Source organism: Ovis aries, chromosome 2 (genome assembly GCF_016772045.2).
Source record: "Ovis aries strain OAR_USU_Benz2616 breed Rambouillet chromosome 2, ARS-UI_Ramb_v3.0, whole genome shotgun sequence".
Lineage (NCBI taxonomy): Eukaryota > Metazoa > Chordata > Mammalia > Artiodactyla > Bovidae > Ovis > Ovis aries.
Window position 1 is genome coordinate 51610203 of NC_056055.1, and position 22326 is coordinate 51632528.

The window sequence follows — 22326 nt, forward strand, 5'->3', positions numbered from 1 at the left end:
AGAATTTTTGTCCAAAATTTTACTGAAATATTGTATTTTAAATGAGGGATGTTATTCAGTGAAAAATTTATCTTAATAGAATTTTTAAAGTCAAGGATTTTTTTAAAAACCTCCAATTGATAAGCAATTTTAAAAGTTAAGTATACTCCTCTTTCCTGAACTCATATAACTTTGCATTTTTACTTATTTATAGCAGCATAAAGATCAATTTCCAGGCTGCTTCCTTTTAAATCAAGGCTTGTTAACATCTGACAATTATCTTTATTATGTTCAGAATTCTTATGTTCTATTTTTAATAGGTCAGTTTATGTTTCCCATTTAGAAATTTTAAGGGTTTTTTAATTTTCAAAGTATGTTTTTCTTTTTTTTGGTGTGTGTGCCTCTTAAACAATAATTACATATTCACAACAAATTGAACATATTTTTAGACATATGTGTAAGAACCAAAGCAAATTTCTAAAAATATAAAAGTATTATTTGATATAATAAAGAGAGCCTAATTTTAAAACTAAAGAAAAGTACAACAGGAAAAGAAAAATTTTTAACAAGTTATTTAACTTCACCATCTTCCATGTCAATTTTCAAAGTGGTCCATTTTTTAATCAAGGTCTACATATCTGAAAAGTTGACTACCTATTAAAATTCTCAATGAATTTAAAAGCACTGCTATAAAACTTTTCTTTAGTCCATTCAGCCCCTTAACTAGTCAAACAATGAAACAAATATTACAAGACGAAGGCTGACAAAAAATCATAATGAACCTCTCAGATGAGAAACTAATTGGTACTAAGTACACAATGGCTTACATTTAATCCTGTTAATAACCACACAAAAAAAGAAATAAAAGACTCACTTTTCAGTCATCTCTCTGGACCACTGGGCTAAAATAACAGCATGACTAAATCTGACATTGACCCCGTGGCCCTGCTAGGAGTTAAAAGAATTCCTTTGAGTCTTCTGAGGCCTGTTTTCAACTGCTCCAAAAGGGGTGGGCCAGTCATACATACTTGTTAGCCTTCTTTACAGTAACAGGTCAAATTAGAAATGGTCATATACACTGTAATATACACTAGCTCTTACTCAGATCGGAAGTCTGTACCTTACAACACCACCACAGAAAGAACAACGAATACAGTAATAGTTGGCTGATAGTGTCATAGATGGATAAAATTTAACAGAAACAGTGAAATGTATCCAAGCAATAACATTTAACTGGAAATAAATTTTTTAAACAAATAATCACAATATGTCTAAATTAAGCAGACTAAAATTGAGACAAAGTGTCAAGATGAACCACTAAATTTTTAAAAAGAAAAAAAAAATTTATAAATTTTCTAACTTAATCACAACAGTTTTCAGCAGCCTACTGAATTAAAATATACCTGGTATGTATTTTGTGACATGAATTAATGAATAACATCCAGTGTCAAAATGATACAAATCTGCCTGAAAGAAGTTTACTTTCCCCCTTTCATACTTTTCAAAATAGTTTATGACTTCCAAAAAAGATATTAGCGTCTCTAATTAGTGATTAAAAATAACTATGTATATGGATTTACCATATTCGAAAAGATTTATCTAGTGCTGATATTGATCCTTTTAAATTAATTTTCTTAAATAAGATCCCAAGCTTTATTCCTATTTCACAATGTCTAATCACTTAAAATCTAAATAAACCAACCACTAGCATATTTTACACATTTGCCGTAAGTTTTTGCAATTTTAAAAAAGTATGATCCTGTCAATATTTAAAATTAAAACAAAATATGTCTGGTGTGTAATAATTTTTTTCTTAGTATTACACGGATTTCTATATGCTGAAAGCCAATAGATGTCCATATATAATACTAAGAAAAAAATTATTATACACCAAGACGTATTTTGTCTCTATGGCAAACTATAAAGGTTAATTTCATTAACTCAAGCTTCTGGACTTTTATTAAAGACCTTTTATAATCTTAGCTTATCACATTAATAAAATAAAATACTATAGTCAAATTGAACACAATAATTTAACTGAACATTAAGGCGTTTATTAATTCTATAAGCCTTAAATCAATTTAGGATAAAGCCCAGAATTAAAACTGTAATACTTATCACAATCAAATTTTGTGAAATATATCAAAGTTTAAGTGAACTATTAGAAAAAGAGAGTTTAAGCACTGTTTTGAAAATCTATAATGGCATATAAATCTCTACCTGTCAGGAGGCAATATTTTAGGAAGGAGGTTTTCTTCCCCCCCACCCCAGTTCTTGTTCTGGTCTCACTCCCTATCTTCTCCCATATATAGAATATTATTTTTCTGAAAACACCAACAATCAACTAGAACACTAAAGCATTAAAACCTCAAACTCACCAAGCTATTAGAGAACTGCAAAATATTTCATAGACCACCTTTATTTAAAGCCCTAAGTCAGAATCCACTTTTCTAAACAAAAAACTGAACAGTTTCCACACCGCACAATGTAATTTTATCCTCATTGGCTTACCTTCTCAGCATTTTCTGGCCTAAAAAAATGTATCAAGAATAAAAGTATTTCCATTATACTTTAGTAGTTACTATACATGTTCAGCCATTCAGTTTTAAAAGAATCTTCCACCTACTGCCAAAGGAAAAAAGAAAGAGGGAGAACAAAAAAGAAATCCTACAAAATGAGAGTTTCAAATAAAGACTGGAAAAGGCACCAGGCAATCATGACCTTTAAAAAAAAAAAAGTCGTCTGACGATTGTCTGTGAAGTTTTTTAATAGCATGAAAGCACTTCACCAGTTTGTTCTTTCCTTAATAAATTTCAAGTTCGGCTTTATAGTGCTCTCCTATGAAAGCCACACACAATAAATCTATGCATGAGCTTTAAGAACTAATAAACATTTGCTAGTAAAATGTGCTAACAGAAGAATTCTGTGTTATTTTAAAAACTGCATACTTTCACAACTGGATCACTTTTCATCTCACAAATTATACCCTAATTTGATGGAAATACTAGAAACAAACACATTTTAGAGGTGATTTGTGTTTCTCAGTAGTTACATATGTACACCAAGTAAAGACTAATTAGACTATCAGTATACATTTTCTTCTTAGTTTGAAACTCACTGTTCTTTAAAAGAAATTGCTTCCTGAGGAATCATTTGGTAGAAATCAAAATGCAAGATACAGTAACTATAAAATAATAAAATAAAATTTCAATAATGCTCTTTTTTCCTGGTAACAGTAAATTCCGTAAATCAGTTTCATATTCTAGGAGCTCTAAAATTCACAAAAAACTACAACTATCAGACACAAAGAAACCCTGCCCTTACCCCAATTCCCAAAGTACTTAACAGACAGCAAGAAAGAGAATTTCAGATACTTCACTGTCATGGCATATAATCAATTAAACAAACACACCTAAAATTATGCATATCAAAATTAATGCTTTTTATCAACATTAGAAAGTTTTCTTAGCCTATTAGTTAATTGTACATCATAATATCATTTTATGGCATGTTAGGAAATTATTACAATTTTAAATGCTAAAAAGGATCTTTTTATTACTGTAACATAATAAATACAAAATCCAGTTAAATAATGCTGTGTGATGGCACCTCACAAAATAAATGTAAAACAGAAGTCACTTTGATCACATTAATTTGATATTTTAAAGTCTTCAGATACTAATGAAAAAGTATTTGTGGGAGATGTTAGGGCTAGAGGGCTCTACTTTTCCCTTACAATAGTAATGAATTATCCAATATTTAAATTGTCACAGCACTTCTCCAAGGATTTAATATTCAGCAGCATAAAGTTGTTTCATAAAACAAAATTCTTCATATTTGAAAAATAAGCATGTTTCGCAGGAATAAGCAAACTTTTAAATCTGGTTAAATGTGGTCAAGTTAAAAATGTATGTCCCTAGTCAAACGTATATTCATATGTCTATCTGAATATATACACACCATGGACAACAAATGCTAAAAAACAAAACTTGCGTATCAGATTACAACTGATTCCCTGTGAATAAACTTCTGAATATAATACTTAAATTAAGAATTTATAACAATACTGTACACTGCTAATTAGTATTTCTAGGATTTACTTAGTTCAACTATAACATTTTTATTCCAACAGTAGAGCAACTATGAAAAGAAAATTTGGGGATTAATAGTTTTCTATCAATTTCACGCACAGAGCTAATATATCTTTTGAGCTTCTCAATTTTTTTGAGCAAAAATTAAACTGCTACTGCCATTAAGAGAACAAAACCAAGAACAAAATTAGTTTTTCACTTCTAGTCCCCATGGATCTAAGTCCACACAATAATTCTTCCCAATCTGCAAAACAAAACAAAACAATGCACAAATAGATGGGCTAAGGAAGAAAGATCAAAACGAAGAAACAAGTTTAAAAAAAAAATCCTCTTTCCCTTTAGCAATCAACAAAACAACAAAAAAGAAAAAGTGGAAAAGTCACCGAGAATATATGACCATGTAAGCATGGGCACTCTTGCAGAAAACCAAGTCTGCAACCCAAAGCCATGGGAAATTTAAATTAGAGGAAACGGCCACAATAGGCAGAGAAATCTGTATAGATAAAAAGGGATTGCTAAGGTTGCAGGTATACTACTAAACAGCTTTTGAGGTTTCCAAACAAACTTTATTAGTTTTATTAATTTAAAAAATTATAAATAACCATATCCACATTATACATAAAGAAAATAAAGTTTTTCCCCTTAAATCAAAATATACATATGTATGGGATATAGCTAAAGGAAGAAAAAGGATCCCCACTGCTTAATACTGAGAATCAGCAAATCAGAAATTTGTTTTACAACTCTATCTCCTTCTATACTTAAATAATGTTAAGGCAATTTAAAAATCTAATGAAAGGAAGAAAAGTCAGAAAGGAGACCCTTCGCTGCTGATGTTAACTTAAGTGGTGGCACAGTCATAGCTGAACACAACTCCTCTTGGACTACCCATAAAGAATTATACACCAAAGATAGTTTAACAAAAACTTGAAAATTAAGATGACCTGTGATACAACCATTACATTTCATCTGCTAAATCAGATAATAAAGGAAATTTCCCAAAATAGAGCATTTCAAACGGAATAGAGACTTATACAACATCCAAAGCAGTTATGGTATTAAGAACCAATACAAATATTCCACAGTGGATTTTTTTTTTTAATCAGTAACTCACCAATCTAGAACATTTAGGTTCAATATTATGAATGCTTTTAGGGGAAGTATTTCCTACACATAAAAACCAGTCACACTAGATTCAAATAAGAATACATTTATAGAAATACTTGTTATATTTATTCTCCCACAAATTTATATAATTTTTAAAGTCAACCAAAAGGTAGAGTAGATACAGCGTACTGAGTGTAGACCAAAATACTAATTACATGGGAGTGAGGTGATTTTTCAAAAGTGAAATTTTATTGAAGATTAAAATTGTCCTTAAAAGTGGAAAGTAATGCTATTTCTAAATAAAGCCATAGATAAAATTCATTTAAAAAAATAATCAGACTAACAATAAAAAATGGTTAGTATACTATAAGGAGTTTCAAGATTAACATGGTTGCACAACTTTTCTTTATATAAAACCTTTCTTCAGTTAAATTTGTGAATTTATGTCCTGAATTCCTCTCACCTGACTTTTTTTAAAGCTTAATTTTTTAAATTACTTTATAAACCTTATGGATCAATCATAACCAGCCTGTTTCCTACATCTTTAGAGTTTCTCATTAACTAAAACTACAGGAAGAGTACTGAAAAGCTTTCTAGAAATTAGGGCTTTCTTTCCCTATAGTAGGTAATTCAGGTGCTAGTTACAAAGCAAAATCAAAAGTGACCTACACACTTCAAGATACTGCCAATAAAACATTTGCTCTCAATCAGCAGCTCTAAACAGCTATTCTTTCATCTTGAGATAATTATCAATTGACAATATATTTAGGCAAAAGCAGAAGGAAAGAGCACAAATTATTTTCTCATTATAGAGTTATGCTGTCTTCACTTAAAATATATTTGCAAGAGATGAGAATAAGAGTAGATGGTCTCAAGTCCACCGTGTACTAATTTTCAAAAGTACAACAAAAGCTGAAATTCTAAGATAAAACTGTCATGGAAATAAAAGGTACACACATTTACCGGACAAGATCCAATTTTAAATAATCCATTATTAGACTGCCCTTATACTTGAATCTGAACATTTATTACAAAAATAATTTTATCCCCAGATTTTATATCTCTATCCAGATCTAATGATATCAGATCTAATGATATCAGATCAAGATCGAAAAACTAAAAAACAAGTCAAATCTATTCTTGTATATGTTAAGTATATCTATATAATTCAAAAAGAAAATGTGACCTTGCACATGCTTGATGCTCAACTAAAATATTCCTTTTTATCAGTAGAATCAACAATAATCTGGCAAGTAACTCAAAATGCTAAAAACTTAACCATGAAAATACCTTTAATTTATAACAAACAATGACTAAGAGATTTTAAAACTTTTGGTTAAAAAGCTTCCAATAAGTCAGCATTTTTACTTCAATAAGTGTTAACAACCAAAAGGAAGTTAACAAGAGATTAGTAAATTAACCTGAAATTAAAGACAAATTAGTAAAGTCTTATAAACAAGATCTACTTAAGAGATATAAATTATCTGAGTAGACTTAATTCTACTTCATTCTCCATTTCTGTACTTCTTTTGAAAAATGTTTGACAGTACTCATATGTGGTTCATATCAACTTTTACCTTCTGACCATACTATCTATAAACTAATCTTCTTAGATAAGTGATCTCTATAAGCAATAGATTATTTTTAGAGCAAACAGGTATAAGAATTTTATACTTAAGCACTCTTTACCCAGACATCAGGATTCAACTTCATATGACAATTAGTTAAGAATGAAAATCTTGCCATCTGATTTTATGCTTCTGCATTCCAAAACAAACAAACAAAAAAACACCGACCTGTAAATGATTAATATTTTATGGCAAGTAAACATGATATTTTCTTAAGTAGTTCTCAACAAATTCAGTATGTCTTACACAAAAATCAAATCAGTTTCTATTATAAATGTCAAAAAAAAAAAAGTAAAATTTCATTATCTCCCTAGGTACTTATCACTGTTGAAAAGCTACTGCAAGTGAATTTAGACTAAAAGTCATAGGTTGACTCTGGAAGAATGCATACCTAAGTTGCTGATCAACAATGAAATCACAGAAATTAGCGACATACATTCCAAAATGTTACTAAAATCCAACCTAATGTTAAGCTGCCTTAACATTTCTGGGATTTCAAATGAGATTTTCAGTCTGCTGAACAATGGCCATAAAAGGCTTTCAAACTTCACTCCATTCACAAGTAAAGTTGAAATTGAACATTTTTATTTCTTCTCTCCTTAGGACAACTTCACCATGGAACAGTGAATAACACAGTTCAAGTCATTATGCTAACTGGAAATTAAATAAAAAGATGCCCTCACAAAAGTGAAGTGTAAGGTGACATGCTACAACTAGAGGCACAGTCCCACAGCAGCTTTAGGGACTGTGCAGTGCAGGCTCACACAGCTGGAAACACCAGGGAGGGAGTTCTCTGGCACTCTCAGTCACCAGAACTCTAACATGTGGCCATTTTTCAATTATAAGGCAGAAATTAAACTACACACCAATAAGAAGTAAGTCAAATAGCAACCCACTCTTATGAACTATTAAGCCATAAGATCTCTAGAAACTATGACTGACTGGTTAGCTGATGAACACAGAAAGGGGGGAAATACCACCTTAAAGAACTGAGGAGTACTGACAGGAAAGTTTAATTTATTTTCATTTCCAAACTAACAGAATGTGTGCCTTTTACACATTACAAGATGGTAAAGAAGAACACAAGCTACGAGGAGCTGAAGTTATATTTCAATACGTGCTCTACTTTGAACAGCCCTACACAAAACACACATTTTAAGCAGCTGGTCATGTCCTTTGACTAACCTATGGCATCTGGTCCATCTGAGAAAATTTTTCTATCTGCCATTAAATTGCAATAAAATACCCAATTTTTAAAAGGAAAAGAAGGAGACACACAAGCAAGAAACAAAAAAATACCAGAACAAAATAACCAAGAAATCTTCCAACAACATACGCAGAATAGAGGTAGCCTCTAAAAGGGCATGTTATTAAAATATTTAATCATATCTGCCACATATTAAACCATTAATTAAACATGAATGGTATGAAATACAGTTTTAGGGTTCTCAGCTTTGTTCTTCTTCCTTGCATTTAACCTGAACATTAAATCCTATCCATTCTTCAAGACTGAGTTCAAAGGGTTACTATTCAATTCATTCTTGTACTTAGCCTATCTGTTTTTAAAAGTCTCAAACGTTCATCTGGAAATAGCTATGGACTGGGGGCATCTCTTGTATTGTAAAAATATATTTAACTTTGGAAACACAGTGAACTTCCTATGTTGTCGTGCAGTTTAAGGTTTCTAAAGGCAAGGACTACACAACAATTCTTAAATCCCAACAACTTAACAGTATAGTCCCTATACACTATAAACCTTCAATAAGTAATAACTGGATTAATTTTAAGACTTCAGATTTAGGTTTTAACTAATAGATAATAAAATGTCACCAAATCAAAAAAATTTATTAAAATAAAGTGCCATACTAGAGACATGTTGTTCAAAAGCAATTTGGGTTCACAAAAAAATCTGAGAACTTTTAATTTAAAAAACCAAGTGGAAGCTAAATGCCCCATGCTTGCTATGGTAATAGTGAACTTATCTTGTTACATGAGTTTTGTCAAAATATTTTCCTACTACATTAAGTTAGTCTATCCATTGTTGCGTTTTAGCTTACAACCTTAATGAAATAAAATTTATTATTTTACCAATAAAGGAATTCCATTACCCAAAGTCACAGTTAGTCAACTGTGGAGCTGTAACAGACCTAGTAACCTCCACCAACTGAGCGCCTATGTCCACTACCTCATTTCAGAAGTAAACCTTAAACTAAGACTTGAGGGATGAATAGGTATCAGCCAGGCAAGGTAGAAACTGATCCAGGCATATATAAAGACCCAGATCAAATAAAATGTGACATATTCGAAAAACTGAAATTCAAGTTAAACCCCTAGACTCATATTTTAATTACTTATCAAGTCTTAGTTGAGTGCCTAATAAATGCCAGGAATTCAGCAATTGCCTCTAGATAAGTTCTTCAACTTCTGAAATTATATCCACAACTTTTATGTGTGTATTTTTTAAGGGTAAAAGGAACTTAACACAAAAAGTTAAAAGACTTGCTGCACTAAGTCATTAAAAGCCATAATCTTACTTCAATTTCAAGTCATGATTTTTCACTAGAGCCGTAATTTCACTTCAACCTCATGTAGTACTACGTAAAGAACACTATGTATACATTACTCTATACAACTAAATTCACCCACGGTTTTCTAGGTATACACTATGTGCCATATGCTGATGAACTAAAAGAGTGACATGCCAAATTGTACATACTGAAGGACTTCTACATTAATGTAAAATTCTATACCATAACAATAACATACACTAGGAACTAAATAGGTTTATTCAACTTTTAAAAATGCTATACTCTTCATTCTTTAAAAGATATTTTCTTTTTAAAATCTGAACCTATTTAAAACTTAAACTAAATCTAAATTTTTCAAAATTATTAAAAGAGAAAGAAACAGTAAAAATGTAAAGCATGCTTCTGAAAGTGGACTTAGACTATCATACATTTTAAATTCATTTAAAAACTGTAACAAGTGTTGTATTCAATTATTTAAAGTTACTACTCATTCACTTCCAAAAAGTATTCATTATATGCCTAATGTGTCCAGCTTAGATCAATGTAGAAGATACAAAAATAGTCCACAGTCCTAGCCTAGAAATGAGAAATATCTTTAGATACTATCATGGACTGATCACCAGGATATACTGTTAAGAGAATAAAAGCAAGGTAGATCAAAGTGTAGATCATATGCTACCATTTACTTATATAAGGGGGAAGGAGGATATCAAGATATTTAAATATTTGCTTATATTTTTTTTAATGTAAGGACAAATCATCAATTTCCTCTTAACAGTTACCCCTAAGAGGAAGAGTGGGAACAGGATGAAGAATGGACACAAAGCAGACTTCTCTAAATATTTTTTACCTAGTCTTATTGATTTCAATTTAGAACCTTATAATTATTTTACACAATTATGCAACAAATTGAATTCTTTAAAGGTAATACTGGAAAATAACATACGAAAAGCAAAATGAAACAAACAAACCTATCTATATGTCTAGCTGATGGCACAATCACAGTGAGATACCTGAATTTAAACTTCTGGATAACTACTAATTCACAGGAAATACAGGGGACAGTGGAGCATGTTAAACACTATCACAAAACTCAGACTCAGGAAATTTTACAATTTCTACAAATTCTACAATAAACAACTCAGTCAGTACAACAACTAAATTATAAGGAAGGAAAAAAAAACACATAGAAGAAAGAGACAAAGGATGAACCTATAGATTAAAGGACACAAGTTATCACCCAATTATAATAAATAGATCTGATTCAAATAAAGTATAGGGAAAAAAATTAAGAGTCCATCAGGGAAATGTGAAGGCTGAATGGTCATTTAATGATAAAAGAATTATTGGTAATTTCTTTATGTGTGATAATAATGATTGTTTCTTAAAAAGAATAATTTTCTTTCAAAAATACAAATTAAAATGTATGTATGGATGGATACGTACATAAATGAATGATATGATATAATGACTGTGATTTGCTTCAAAGTAATATAGGGGCATGGAATTATATATGAGAAAAAATTGGTCATAAGTTGATAATTGTTGAAGCTGGTTTATGGAACACTGAAACTATTACAACATTCTACTTCTGTATACCTTAAACTTTCTATAGTTTAAAAAAAAAAAAAATCAACAATAATTTAACAACCACTCCTAGAGCTAGAAAAGTCCCTTTTCTATAAAGGAAAATAAGTTGGTGATTATTCATGTATAAACTCCTATAGCACTTACCATCATTCAGCTGTCTTATACAGTAATCCTTCCCAAAAGAGAGATTCCTCTCACAAATTAAAAAACATGCTTATTTCCTTTGGTGCATCTTTTCTTAAACCAAGAAACCTGTCTTTCTAGTAAATGCGTAAATCACAGGCTACTCCTATTGGGAATAATAAGTGAAAGTAAAGGGTGAGAATTTTAAAAGGAAGACAAATGACAGAGCAGGTATTGTTCACATAAACAAAACTTAGGAAAGAGTAAAAAAAAGTAAAGGAAATGAAGTTTACTTCTAAGGTCTAGAAATAAACTCCTATATCCCACGGTAGAAACAGCTGACAGCCATATGTAACACGTACTGAAGGCCTATGTTTTGGCATGGATTTATTATAAGCAGAGATCTTCATCATAAAGCCGCATATACAGAGGAAGGCTAGACTGAACACACTACCTAAGTCCTATATCCTCAAAGCCTCCTGGAACCCAAGGAAGCTAATCAACAACTTCAAATCAGAAAAGTTAAACATTTAGAGGAAGAATAAAAAGGGAAGAAAATGTCTCCTGGTTGTATATTACTTGCCTTATTATGTATTCTAATTGTGTATTAAAGCAAAACAAACATTTACACACCTCACTGAAACTGAAGTAATGGGAAAGAGCCTCAAGTTTCCACAGAACAAGAACAGTGCTGTGCTGGTTACTATACATTTAGCAATAGTTATTGAAAAATATGGATCATCAGACCTTCATGTACTACCTCAAATTCACCAATCTTACTTTTTAAAAAGTTTTTCAAGTTTTCAACCACATCTATCCCCAGGATTTGGAAAGACCTAACTCCCATGCTTAAGAAGAGACTTCTGTCAATAACTTAAGCTTATTATATTTTGTCTCTTCATTGAAACACCAACACCACTCAATCAATATTTGAGCAATTAATGGAAAACAAAGTAATATATATGGCAAAAAATTATTCTAAATATTACAAGAAGGCTTCTGAGGCAAAGACTTATCCTCAAGGAGTCATTAATCTCTTCTATCATATTGATATTTCAAATATGCCACAGTTTGGGGAGTTTGGGGAAGAGGGGGAATAGTACACATTGTTGTTGTTTAACAATCATCATCATTTCAAAAGCATGCCAGAATTTCCAAAAACTTTCAATGATATAAAAAAATATCTTCTCTATTTTTGAATGGACTACTAATGATCAGAAAGGAAAGCACACTCAAAAGGGCATCAGTACTGAATATATTGCCTGTTAACTGGAAAAACTGGATTATAGCATTTGTAGATCAAGGAAATAAAATAGGGGATATATAAATTTTTTTTGAGAATCTATAAGAGTGAAACAAATTAATTTACAGACTTGCGAAATTTGTTTCCATTTGATTAGAACAGAAAAAAACAAATCCCAGAAACAAAGAGTAGGGGTAAATTGTTTCAATATGGATGGTAGGAACATACACTGAATGTCTGGAATCAAGAAATTACTTGGAATTACTTAGGTCTTGAATCAAATATTTTTACCAAAGTTGCAGAAAAAAGTGACATAAATTTATATACTACACATACATTAAACTTTAAAAGAATGGATACCTCTAAGATGAATCAATTTCTTTAAAAATTGTAAATGGATGAAAACATAAGGAAAATCTTATTTGAAAAAAAAACATTCTAAAAAAACATAAGCCAATGTAAGTAATAACTATAAAAAACAAAGACTAGGAGATAAAAACTAAGAAATAACAGAGAGTCTGCCAGTAAATCAAACAGAAATGTGCAACATGACAAGTCATTGTAAAAACCACTGCAGTTAATTGGAACCCTCATATATATTACTGGTGAGGACATACAATGGCGCAGCCACTGTGGAAAAGTCTGGCAGTTCCTCAAAAACTGAAACATAGAAACATCAATAATCCTATTCCTAGTTTATACCCAAAAGAATACCCAAAACAAGTATTCAAATAAATACTTGTACATGAATGTTCACAGTGGCACTATCCACAACAGCCAACAGGTAGAAACACAAATGTCCATCAACAGACAAATGGATAAACAAAATGTAGGTATATACATACAATGGAATATTATTATTTGGCCTTAAAAGAGGAATGAAGTATTGATACATACTACAATATGCATAAGCCTCCAAACATTATGCTAAGTGAAAGATGCCAGACACAAAAGGTCACATACTGGGTGATGCTATTTACATAAAATATCCAAAACAGGTAAATCCATAGAGAGAAAGCAGGTTTGTGCTTGTCAGGGTCTGAGGCAGGAGGCTATAAGGTGTGACTATTCAATGGGTGCAGGGTTTCCTTTGGATGTGGTGACAGTATTTGAGGGTTTCCCTTGGATGTGATGAAAATGTTTTGGAACTAGATACAGGTAATGGTTCTACAACACTGTGAATGTGCTGTTGCTGCTAAGTCGCTTCAGTCCTGTCCGACTCTGTGCGACCCCATAGACGGCAGCCCACTAGGCTCCCCCGTCCCTGGGATTCTCGAGGCAAAAATACTGGAGTGGGTTGCCATTTCCTTCTCCAATGCATGAAAGTGAAAAGTTAAAGTGAAGACACTCAGTCCTATCTGACTCTTAGTGACCCCATGGACTGTAGCCTACCAGGCTCCTCCGTCCATGGGATTTTCCAGGCAAGAGTACTGGAGTGGGTTGCCATTGCCTTCTCCGAATGTGCTAAATGCCTCCAAATTGAACCTTTAAAATGGTTAATTTTATGTTAATTTCACCCCAATAAAAATAAACAAATGTAATACAAATAGTCCCTCTCCAAAATACAGTTAAAGACAGACATGCTTCTTACTGTCTACTTATAACATAAAATACTGAAACTGTTTTCCAGAGATGTCTCTACATACCTAATTACCAACTTCTTTTCTAAAAGCCAAACCTGACAAATCCATAATTCCCTTTCCTCTAGAACCTCATCTCCCTATGGTTCAGCTACTCTTAACCCCATCCTCACCACCCATATCAATCCCTGACATTTTGCCTTGAGAAACTCTAGTCCCAGTATGAACCACCACCCAGTTAACTTGCTCCTCTTTCTGTGGAAAGATCAACTTTCTTTTCAATTTATCAAGCTTTTCAGTACGTAAATGTGAAATAACAATAAGATACCCAAATGGAAATATTCAGCATGGGGGACACAGAGAATTTGAATTCAAGAAAAGCGGCAGATCATCATGAACATATTAGTACTTGATGAAACTAGGTGTCACCTTAGGGGAAAGCAATTTAGAGAAAGGATAGGCTAAATGCTTGTTCTGATGTTCTGCAAAGTTTTGCCTAACCCTGGATCATTCCCTAGATATTACTGGGAAAAGTTATGAAATCCTTCAAAATGAGTTCATTACAAGCTCAAATTGTTTTAATTTTGTTTGAACTCTACTTCTAAGCAATTCTTTTATTCTCTTACTGTTGAATTGTTAGTGCAGTGATTTCCAATCTATGGGCTTTAGACTTCTGGGGAGCTGTAGAATTAGTTATCACAACAGGCAGCAGCAGTATGCATTATATAAGGCCATATACATGGGAAATGGGCCTTACATACTATTTTTCAAATGTGTAGACAATGTTGTGGTTAATAAAATACAAAGTCATGTACGAGTGTACTGAATACCTTTTTGCTAACAAGCATTTTCTCAATTAACAGGTATTAAAAATAAAACTATAGTCATGTGTGGGGCGGGGAGGGTCCACAAATTCTGAAGTTTAAAGAAGTTGTCATCTTCAAAATATTGGGATCCACTGCCTGAAAGTACTCCCCATAGCACCAAAACATCCTCCCACACTCTAAGCCTGTAAGTACCCTGACCCACTTCCACTTTCATTTTCCCAAGAAAATCAAACACATCTTCATATATTCCCTCATTTATCTCAATCCATCTGAATTTATTCTTTCTTTTCCACTTCTATGAATATTTGATAATTTAGCAATTAAATATCTAAGACTAATTCAGACATACATACATACCTGATTCCTTCTCTGACTTACCTCCCCTATTCCAATCCACCAAATAGGTTTAATCTCTCCTTCTTCAAGAAATTTCCCCTTCTACCTAAAAACATTATCAAACCTCTCTTTTCCCTGATAAAACTTTACCTGATTCTGCTCTATGTTCTACCTACTAGTCTATCTCTTCTTCCTTTTGCTATCAAATTCTCAGAGCTGGCCTCCTAAAGCCTGAGCTAGACCCCTGCTTTTTAAGATTCTGTTGAAATAGCCATCTCATTTCTTCAGGTATCATGGCTGCTCTCTTAAACAAGGGCAAAATTAAGTAGTTAGGAAGTAGGTTTCCTATGGATTGGAAACCTAAAATATTTCCCATCTGGCTCCTTAAAAAAAAAAATGTCTGTTAATCTCTGGGGCTTCAAAGCATCATTTATATTCAATATCATCATTTTCCTCTGAGAACAAGAGGGTGCCATTAAAGGTTTTGGAGCAGCAATACACTTAAGACTTTAATACTGAGCAAAGGGTATTTGAAGACTACTGATTTAACAGTGTACAGGGAGGATGTAAAAGATCATTTAAGAAAATATTGCAAGAGACTACGCATTACACATAAAGGGAGAAAAATGAAAGGGACTTTTTAACAGGATAAGCATCAATACTAGCTTACTACATGTGACAGAGGAAACAAAACTAACACCAAAATTTCAATTCTCCATGGTGTGGCTCTCAGAATCTACATTCTCTTCTACAGTCTACTGTAGACTTACAGCTCTTCATAGTTCCTACATTACTGATTGTAGAGTTCCTGAAAATCTTAATACTAATTCCGTATCTTCTATGTACCAGGCATTCCACATGCTTGCTATATGCCTATCTCCTGAGAAAGCAAATCATTGAGCAAAAGGCAGAACCAAGAGAGCTGGCCAATGAGAGCATAGAGCCAATGTTAGTGGTGGATGGAGTACTCACCTGTGGTACCAAGCAGAGAAAGAGGGGAACTAAGACTGCACGTCCAGAACTGGCTCTAGCCAAACAGGAAGAAACAGTTATGAATTTGCTTACAGCAGAAGCAGAGTGTCTTTGATATCCTGACATACTCTTTCTGATGTTCAGACAGACCACCATTAAAGTAGATTGGTAAGAAAGTCTCATGAGAAACAAGCCAAAAAACAAGACAAAAAGGTGAGGAATTAAATGGAACAGACCCTAATGGTCTTTTGTCTAGGAAAAGCAGTCTTCCTCATTAAAGACGACACTACTTTTCAAATGGCCAATATGATACTAACCTTCATTAACAGACTTTTCACATCCCACAAGATTGAGAAGGATATCGTCATCTTTATCATCAACTTCACATCCCAGCAGCATCCAGCTTTCCACATTATCACTTTCTGAAATGGTGCTCTCTTCCTCTTCACTTGAACTGACTTCTATAATCATGACCTCCTGGATTGTACCCGATCTCTCTCCAGGGTTAGACTTCTCAATATCCCTCTTGCACTTCTTATCTGCTAAATCATTAGAATGAAGAGAAGCAGGAGAACCTTGGGTCTTGTCTTTTGCATGGACTCTAAAATTCTTTCTTTCACATCTATAAATACTATCTTCATCAGACAGTGTGATGACCTCTGACCCATCTGACAGTTGGATGACCTCACTATCTGAAAGGACAATTAAATTCTTTTGATTTGGTTTACTACTGAATGATTCAGAATTCCCAGAGTTCCTCTCTTCATGTTCTTCCTCCCTCATGACATTATCAAGGTCTTGGGCATAATGAACTTGGCTGTAGAGCTGAAATTCCACCTCACTGTCAACACTCAGTTCACTAGATGACTCTTCACGATAAAGCTCATCTTCATATGCTTCTATGGTCTCATAACCACCAAACATCATGGAAAGCAGTAAACCTTGATGCTGTAAAAAAGAAAGTCACACAAAGAACATATTTTAACAGCTCAGATCATGCCTGTATAGTGCATAACGATACCACCTCTTAGATCTAACTTTTGTGAAGGTCATCAGTTTTCTCAATGACATATTAAAAAAGACTTTTCTCTTAGGGTAGTACCATTTTTCAAAGCTTTCTAAATTCTGTTATGACCCACTCTAATAATGCCCATCCCTCCCAAATGAAAATTACCACTAACAACAGAATTACAATTATATAATATTAATGGAAATGTTGTATTTCACAAGTATGTTAGAAAGAAAACACAGGCTGAGATCCACTGTTTCAGACACCCATCATTTTTTTTTTCCAAAATGCTAAAAATCACAAAAATATTTTAGGTCATTTTCACTACTGTCCCATCCATTCATCATCTTTTCCCTGGTTCTGTATCCATCTTTTCAGGTATACATTCTCACACAGGATATTACTTCAATTATAACTGAAATCTACAAAGGACATAATTATCTTATTTACTGCCTTGGTATATATTTTTATTCTCAATTTAAAAATCCTATGGCTTCCTGATCTTTCACCAAAAGGATACATAAAAATATCTAATAGGGAGTTCCCTGGCAATCCAGCGGTTAGGATTTAGCCCTTTCACTACCATAGGCTCAGGTTCAATCCCTGGTGGGGGAACTAAGACCCCACAAGCCACACGGTGCAGCTAAAAATTTTAAAAATATGATAAACCTAGTTTGTTTCTGTGCTATCTATAAAGATATGTATGAAATACAAACTAATCAAAGACCTAAAATTGAGGTAAAACTCAGCTTTAGGAGCACTTTACTTTCCTACTGTAAGTATGTTAAATCCTGCTCATCTCTCAATTCAGTTTAAATATTATTAATACTTCTTCAGAGAAGCTTTCCTTGACCCACCAGGCTAAACTGTCTCGCCTTTAAACATTTCCACATCATTTCAAAACATTCACATTTCTAATTACTAATACAATGTAAATTTCCCACAAGCACAGAGCACACACCCCAGGAGGGCAGGAACTATATGCACTTTATTAAACAAGGGATCCCCAAAGCCACACAGAGTAACTGGCATTTATCAAGGTTTCTATCAATGGCTGTTGACTAATGAATGAATATATGAATAATATCATCAGGAATTTGTTTTAAAGCTCTAATAAATCTAATATGTGCCCTGTGCTAGTGCTCAGTCATGTCTGCTTCTTTGCAGCCCCATGGACTGTAGCCTGCCACGTTCCTCTGTCCACAGGATTTTTCACGCAAGTAAGTATACTGGAGTGGGTTGCCATGCCCTCCTGCAGAGGATCTTCCCAACTACAGGAAGCCTGTGTCTCCTGCACTGACAGGCAGACTGTTCACCAGTGAGCCACCTGGGAAGCCCTTAATATATGTCTAAGATATGAACATTATGGTGAGATGAATTTTGTAGTTGTCTCCAACTATTTCAAGGATTCTCACATTATCAACCAAAAATCTACACAGATGTTTTGATTAGGTACTAATGGAACACTAATCAAAATGAAAGTGCTGGGGAAAAACCCTTTTTTGTTAAAAAATCATGGACAGTCTAGAGAACAATTAACAATGATAATTTATCCTTTCTACTCTGCTTTTAGCTACAAAGTACTTAGAAAGACTAGTTGTTTTCTTAGCTCTCTGCCCAAAATGCCAGGGTACTTTTGGTGATTTCAAGAATCAAATGAACATGAGGAAAAAATGTACTACACCCATGCTGGACTTTCTTGTTTTACAGAAACAAACAAACTTTTGCTGTACACCTTAAACCTTTACAATGTTGTGTGACAATTGTATCTCAATAAAGCTGGGGTGGGGGTCGGGGGAGGATGATCGAAAGTTCTGAGTCAACAATACTATACAGCATATTTGAGGGCTAATCAGAGTGTAAATCTTACACTTTCTAATCACACACAAAAAAGGCAAATATGTGAGGTGATGGATGTGTTTGTTAATTAACCTTAATGCAGTAATCATTTCACAATATATACATACATCAAATCACTATGTTGTACACTTTAAACATACACAATGTTATTTGTCAATTTATCTCAGTAAAGTTGGGGGGACCCAAACTCTCTATGCCTTTTTTTTTTTCCTTCTAAAAGGTACAATATATCTGTTCCCTTCTTGCACTGCCCTTCAGGTTGCTATGCTGTTGTTGTCATACAAGTTGAATGTGGCTGTCTGAATGATAATGCTCATAGCATTTATCAGTTCATATTGAAATGTTAGCCTCAGAGGAATTCAAATAAAAGATGAATCCTTTCCTTTTTATTTAATAGGTAAATTAATTCTAAAAGAAGTCAAAGGAATTATGCTTCCTGCAAAATCCTCACTGGATCCATCCTGAGGATCCAGTGTGGACTTAAGATAAAACATAATTCCAGTGCAGCACAGAAAAAATTAAAGAGCTAAATTACAGAGTTACAAATTTGTACTACTCTGGAGCCATCCCAAAGGAAAGGGATTAAGAATAAATAGAGCCATAGGCACACCTGTGAATGTATGCCAAAAATAAACTACAGAAATAAAAACAGACTTCCTTGGGTCTAAGGGTTTATCTCTTTTCCTGAAATGTAGAAAATGAATTTAACAATTTAGCCCCTATGGCCTTTAAGAGGATTTTGTACCTTCTGTACTGAAAACTGTGCTCAGCATAACCTGCTCTTCTATTTATGTAGCTTATATTTCCCAGAGTAAAGGTTTGCCTGAGGCTGTGTTGGTTTATGTTACTACCTTAATTACACTCAAATGCATTAATTTTCTTTTTTTATGTATACTCAGAGGACAAATATGAAAAAGCATACATGTTTCTAACTTTTAATTTAGAAGGACTTCTCGGCTTTTTGATTATTGTATACAATTCTCAGGCATACTTAACTAGATAACAAAGTCCCTATGAGAGTCACAAAATTTTAAATCTGGAAGAGACTTTTCAGAGTATCTCATACAATCTTCTCAATTTATATATAAGGAAACTTAGGTCCAAAGAAATAAAGAGGCCTATCCCAAGTTATTTACCTGGTTAAGAAACACATTTCCCTGATTCTCAACCAAATGTTCACTAACATTAAAAAATTAACAATTTCAAATAAAGATTTAAAAAAAAATTCCTTCAAAGCTATATATGCATTGGTTTTAACACCTAAATTTATCTCACAAATATCCACTTTATTTCCCAGTAGAGTTTAAAAACTATGAAAGAGGCATTTTAACTGGAAAGAAAAGCATACATTGTCAGTTTACTATCCAAGAACATCCCAAGTTTGTATTCAGACAATAAATAGCAATGCCACAAGCAAAAAAGATGGCTCTTACATAAGAGAATAACTGCAAAGCCTCTAGCCATTCAAAAGTAGGAGCAGTATTCATTCACTGAAATTTTTTAAACTAGACAACTTAAAGCTTATTTAAGCTTTCAGATTTTACTGTACAATCTTTAAAACCAACATTTCTACTCTTACAGTCTACTAATTGGTCACTTCAGTCTTGTTATTTCTTTTCAAAGAACTTTTAGCCTATGTTTCTTTTTGATGAGATGTTATCCATCTCAAAGAAATTTAAATGAAATTCACATCTTGATTTTAAGCCTAGCTTTCGTTAGAACATGATTAATAGTTTAATTTCAACTTAAAATGTCTGACTTACTCTTAGTGAGCTATCCTGACAGTGACAGATTTGAAACACTACTGACTCTAGTGTTATATTTTCTGTCCACTCTTCATAAGATTTTCACTAGGAAGTAAATCAAACTGAGATAGCGAACCCGAATGTGGGAAACAATGGTCACAAAAAAATCAGAATACAAGAGGTCGGTAGGAGAAAATAATGCTTAATTTATTCAGACAAGTCCAGCTGTTCCTGACATAAAGTCTTTACAGAATAACTAATTTTATCACAACACTTTCTTCACCCTCAGCCTTTTTCCTTATGCTACACAGTATCTTAATCTTTGAAGCTATTTTACAACCCTCACTTTCATGTCTTCCTCGGTTAATTCAGCACTCTCAGATTCTCTTGAAAGCAGCCATAGTGAACTGTCCTCAAAGCACAATACTGTCTGAAATACACACAGCCTAAATATTTAAAACCCAAAGAGTTTTCAAAGAGACCTGAAAGTCATTAAATTGAACGCTATCATTTTATACATAGAGAAACAGGCCCTGAGAAGCTTATTTATTCATTGAGCCTTAAAGATCTCCTAATTCTATCCTGTAATCTGAAATAAAAGTAAATACACGCTAGAAAAGATTTCTAAGAATTTTAGAGTCACCAGTTGTGGAGCCGCCCCCGGAACTCAGGCCTACTGCCTCTCACTCGGCCAGTTTTCCCACAACACCTGCGGCTCCTAAAGTTTAAGTTAACTGCCGGCTCCCAGGATGTGAAGGATAAAAGGAAGGCATCGGCGAACACAGCGCAGGTCTCCTTGTTTCACATGCGGGAAGGGGCCCAATCCTCGAAATTTTCCTGTCCCAACAATTACAGCTGCTGCTTCTGACAGCTGAGGTTGGACTTGGTCCAGGACTGTTCGGTTCTCAAAAGCCGACCTCTCTTCGCGTTTAATTGACAGACCAGCTTTCCTAAAAGAGGAATCTCTGGGGGTTGTGGAGGTAAAGTAGGCAGGAACGCCACTCCCCACCAAGGCCACGGGCGCTCAGCCATTTCTGAACCACGGCCTCAGGCCTCGGAGCGGCAGAGAGAGGCGGACACCACAGCGGGTCCGCGGAGTCGCGTGGCGCAGAGCTCGACTGAGAGGCCACGAGACGAGCCCGGCCACGAGTGAGGGAAAAACGGGGACACGGAGGCCGGCGAAGAGACACGCGCTAGTTCCACAGCCTAGCGGGGAGGCGGAGGGCGGGCAGGGGCACCCCGGCCATGGACACCTTGGGGTCCGTCACACATACTCACTGCCGCGGCTGCGACCAGGAAGCACCAACCAGGAACCAAAACGCGTAGAGGGACGGGGAGGGGCGAAGACAAATGAGGTAAGGAAACGGCGTCCGCGCGGACCCACGAGGAGGGAAGGCACTTCCGGTGAAAACAGAGCTCCTGGAAGTCGTCTTCTGTCCCCGCCCACTCCTCGCCTCCAGTAGACGTGCGTAACAACTATTAACCCTTTGCCTTCCCCTCATATAGTCTTTTATTTGTTTGCTCAGGACTTGCCTGAGCACGTGAAAGAAACGGCTTCTTTCACAAGTATCTAGGCTGAATCTGTGTTAGGGAATAGCATGTTTGAAGGACCTGCACAGGTGATATGCTACTTACCGAGCCAAATCTGGGAGAGTTAGCACTTTCCGTGCTGGAGATAAACACTACATCTCCCATGATGCTCCAGGGC

At 34.2% G+C, this 22326-nt stretch overlaps 1 protein-coding gene across 3 annotated transcripts in view; it reads right to left on the reverse strand.

Moving 5' to 3' along the window:
• The window catches only part of ZCCHC7 (zinc finger CCHC-type containing 7), a 246704-nt gene extending 224689 nt beyond the window's left edge, over nt 1–22015 (reverse strand). For 2 of the 3 annotated variants that reach the window (XM_042243238.2, XM_012120976.5), the window contains exons 1-2: nt 21897–22015; nt 16322–16952 (exon numbers count right to left, since the gene is read on the reverse strand). In XM_042243238.2, coding sequence (XP_042099172.1) covers nt 16322–16931 — 610 coding nt within the window. In that variant the 5' untranslated portion in view covers nt 16932–16952; nt 21897–22015. Of the gene's footprint in view, nt 1–16321; nt 16953–21892 lie in introns of all 3 variants that reach the window. The other variant, XM_004004248.6, reaches the window with a different exon arrangement.
• Between the last annotated feature and the right edge of the window lie 311 nt (nt 22016–22326).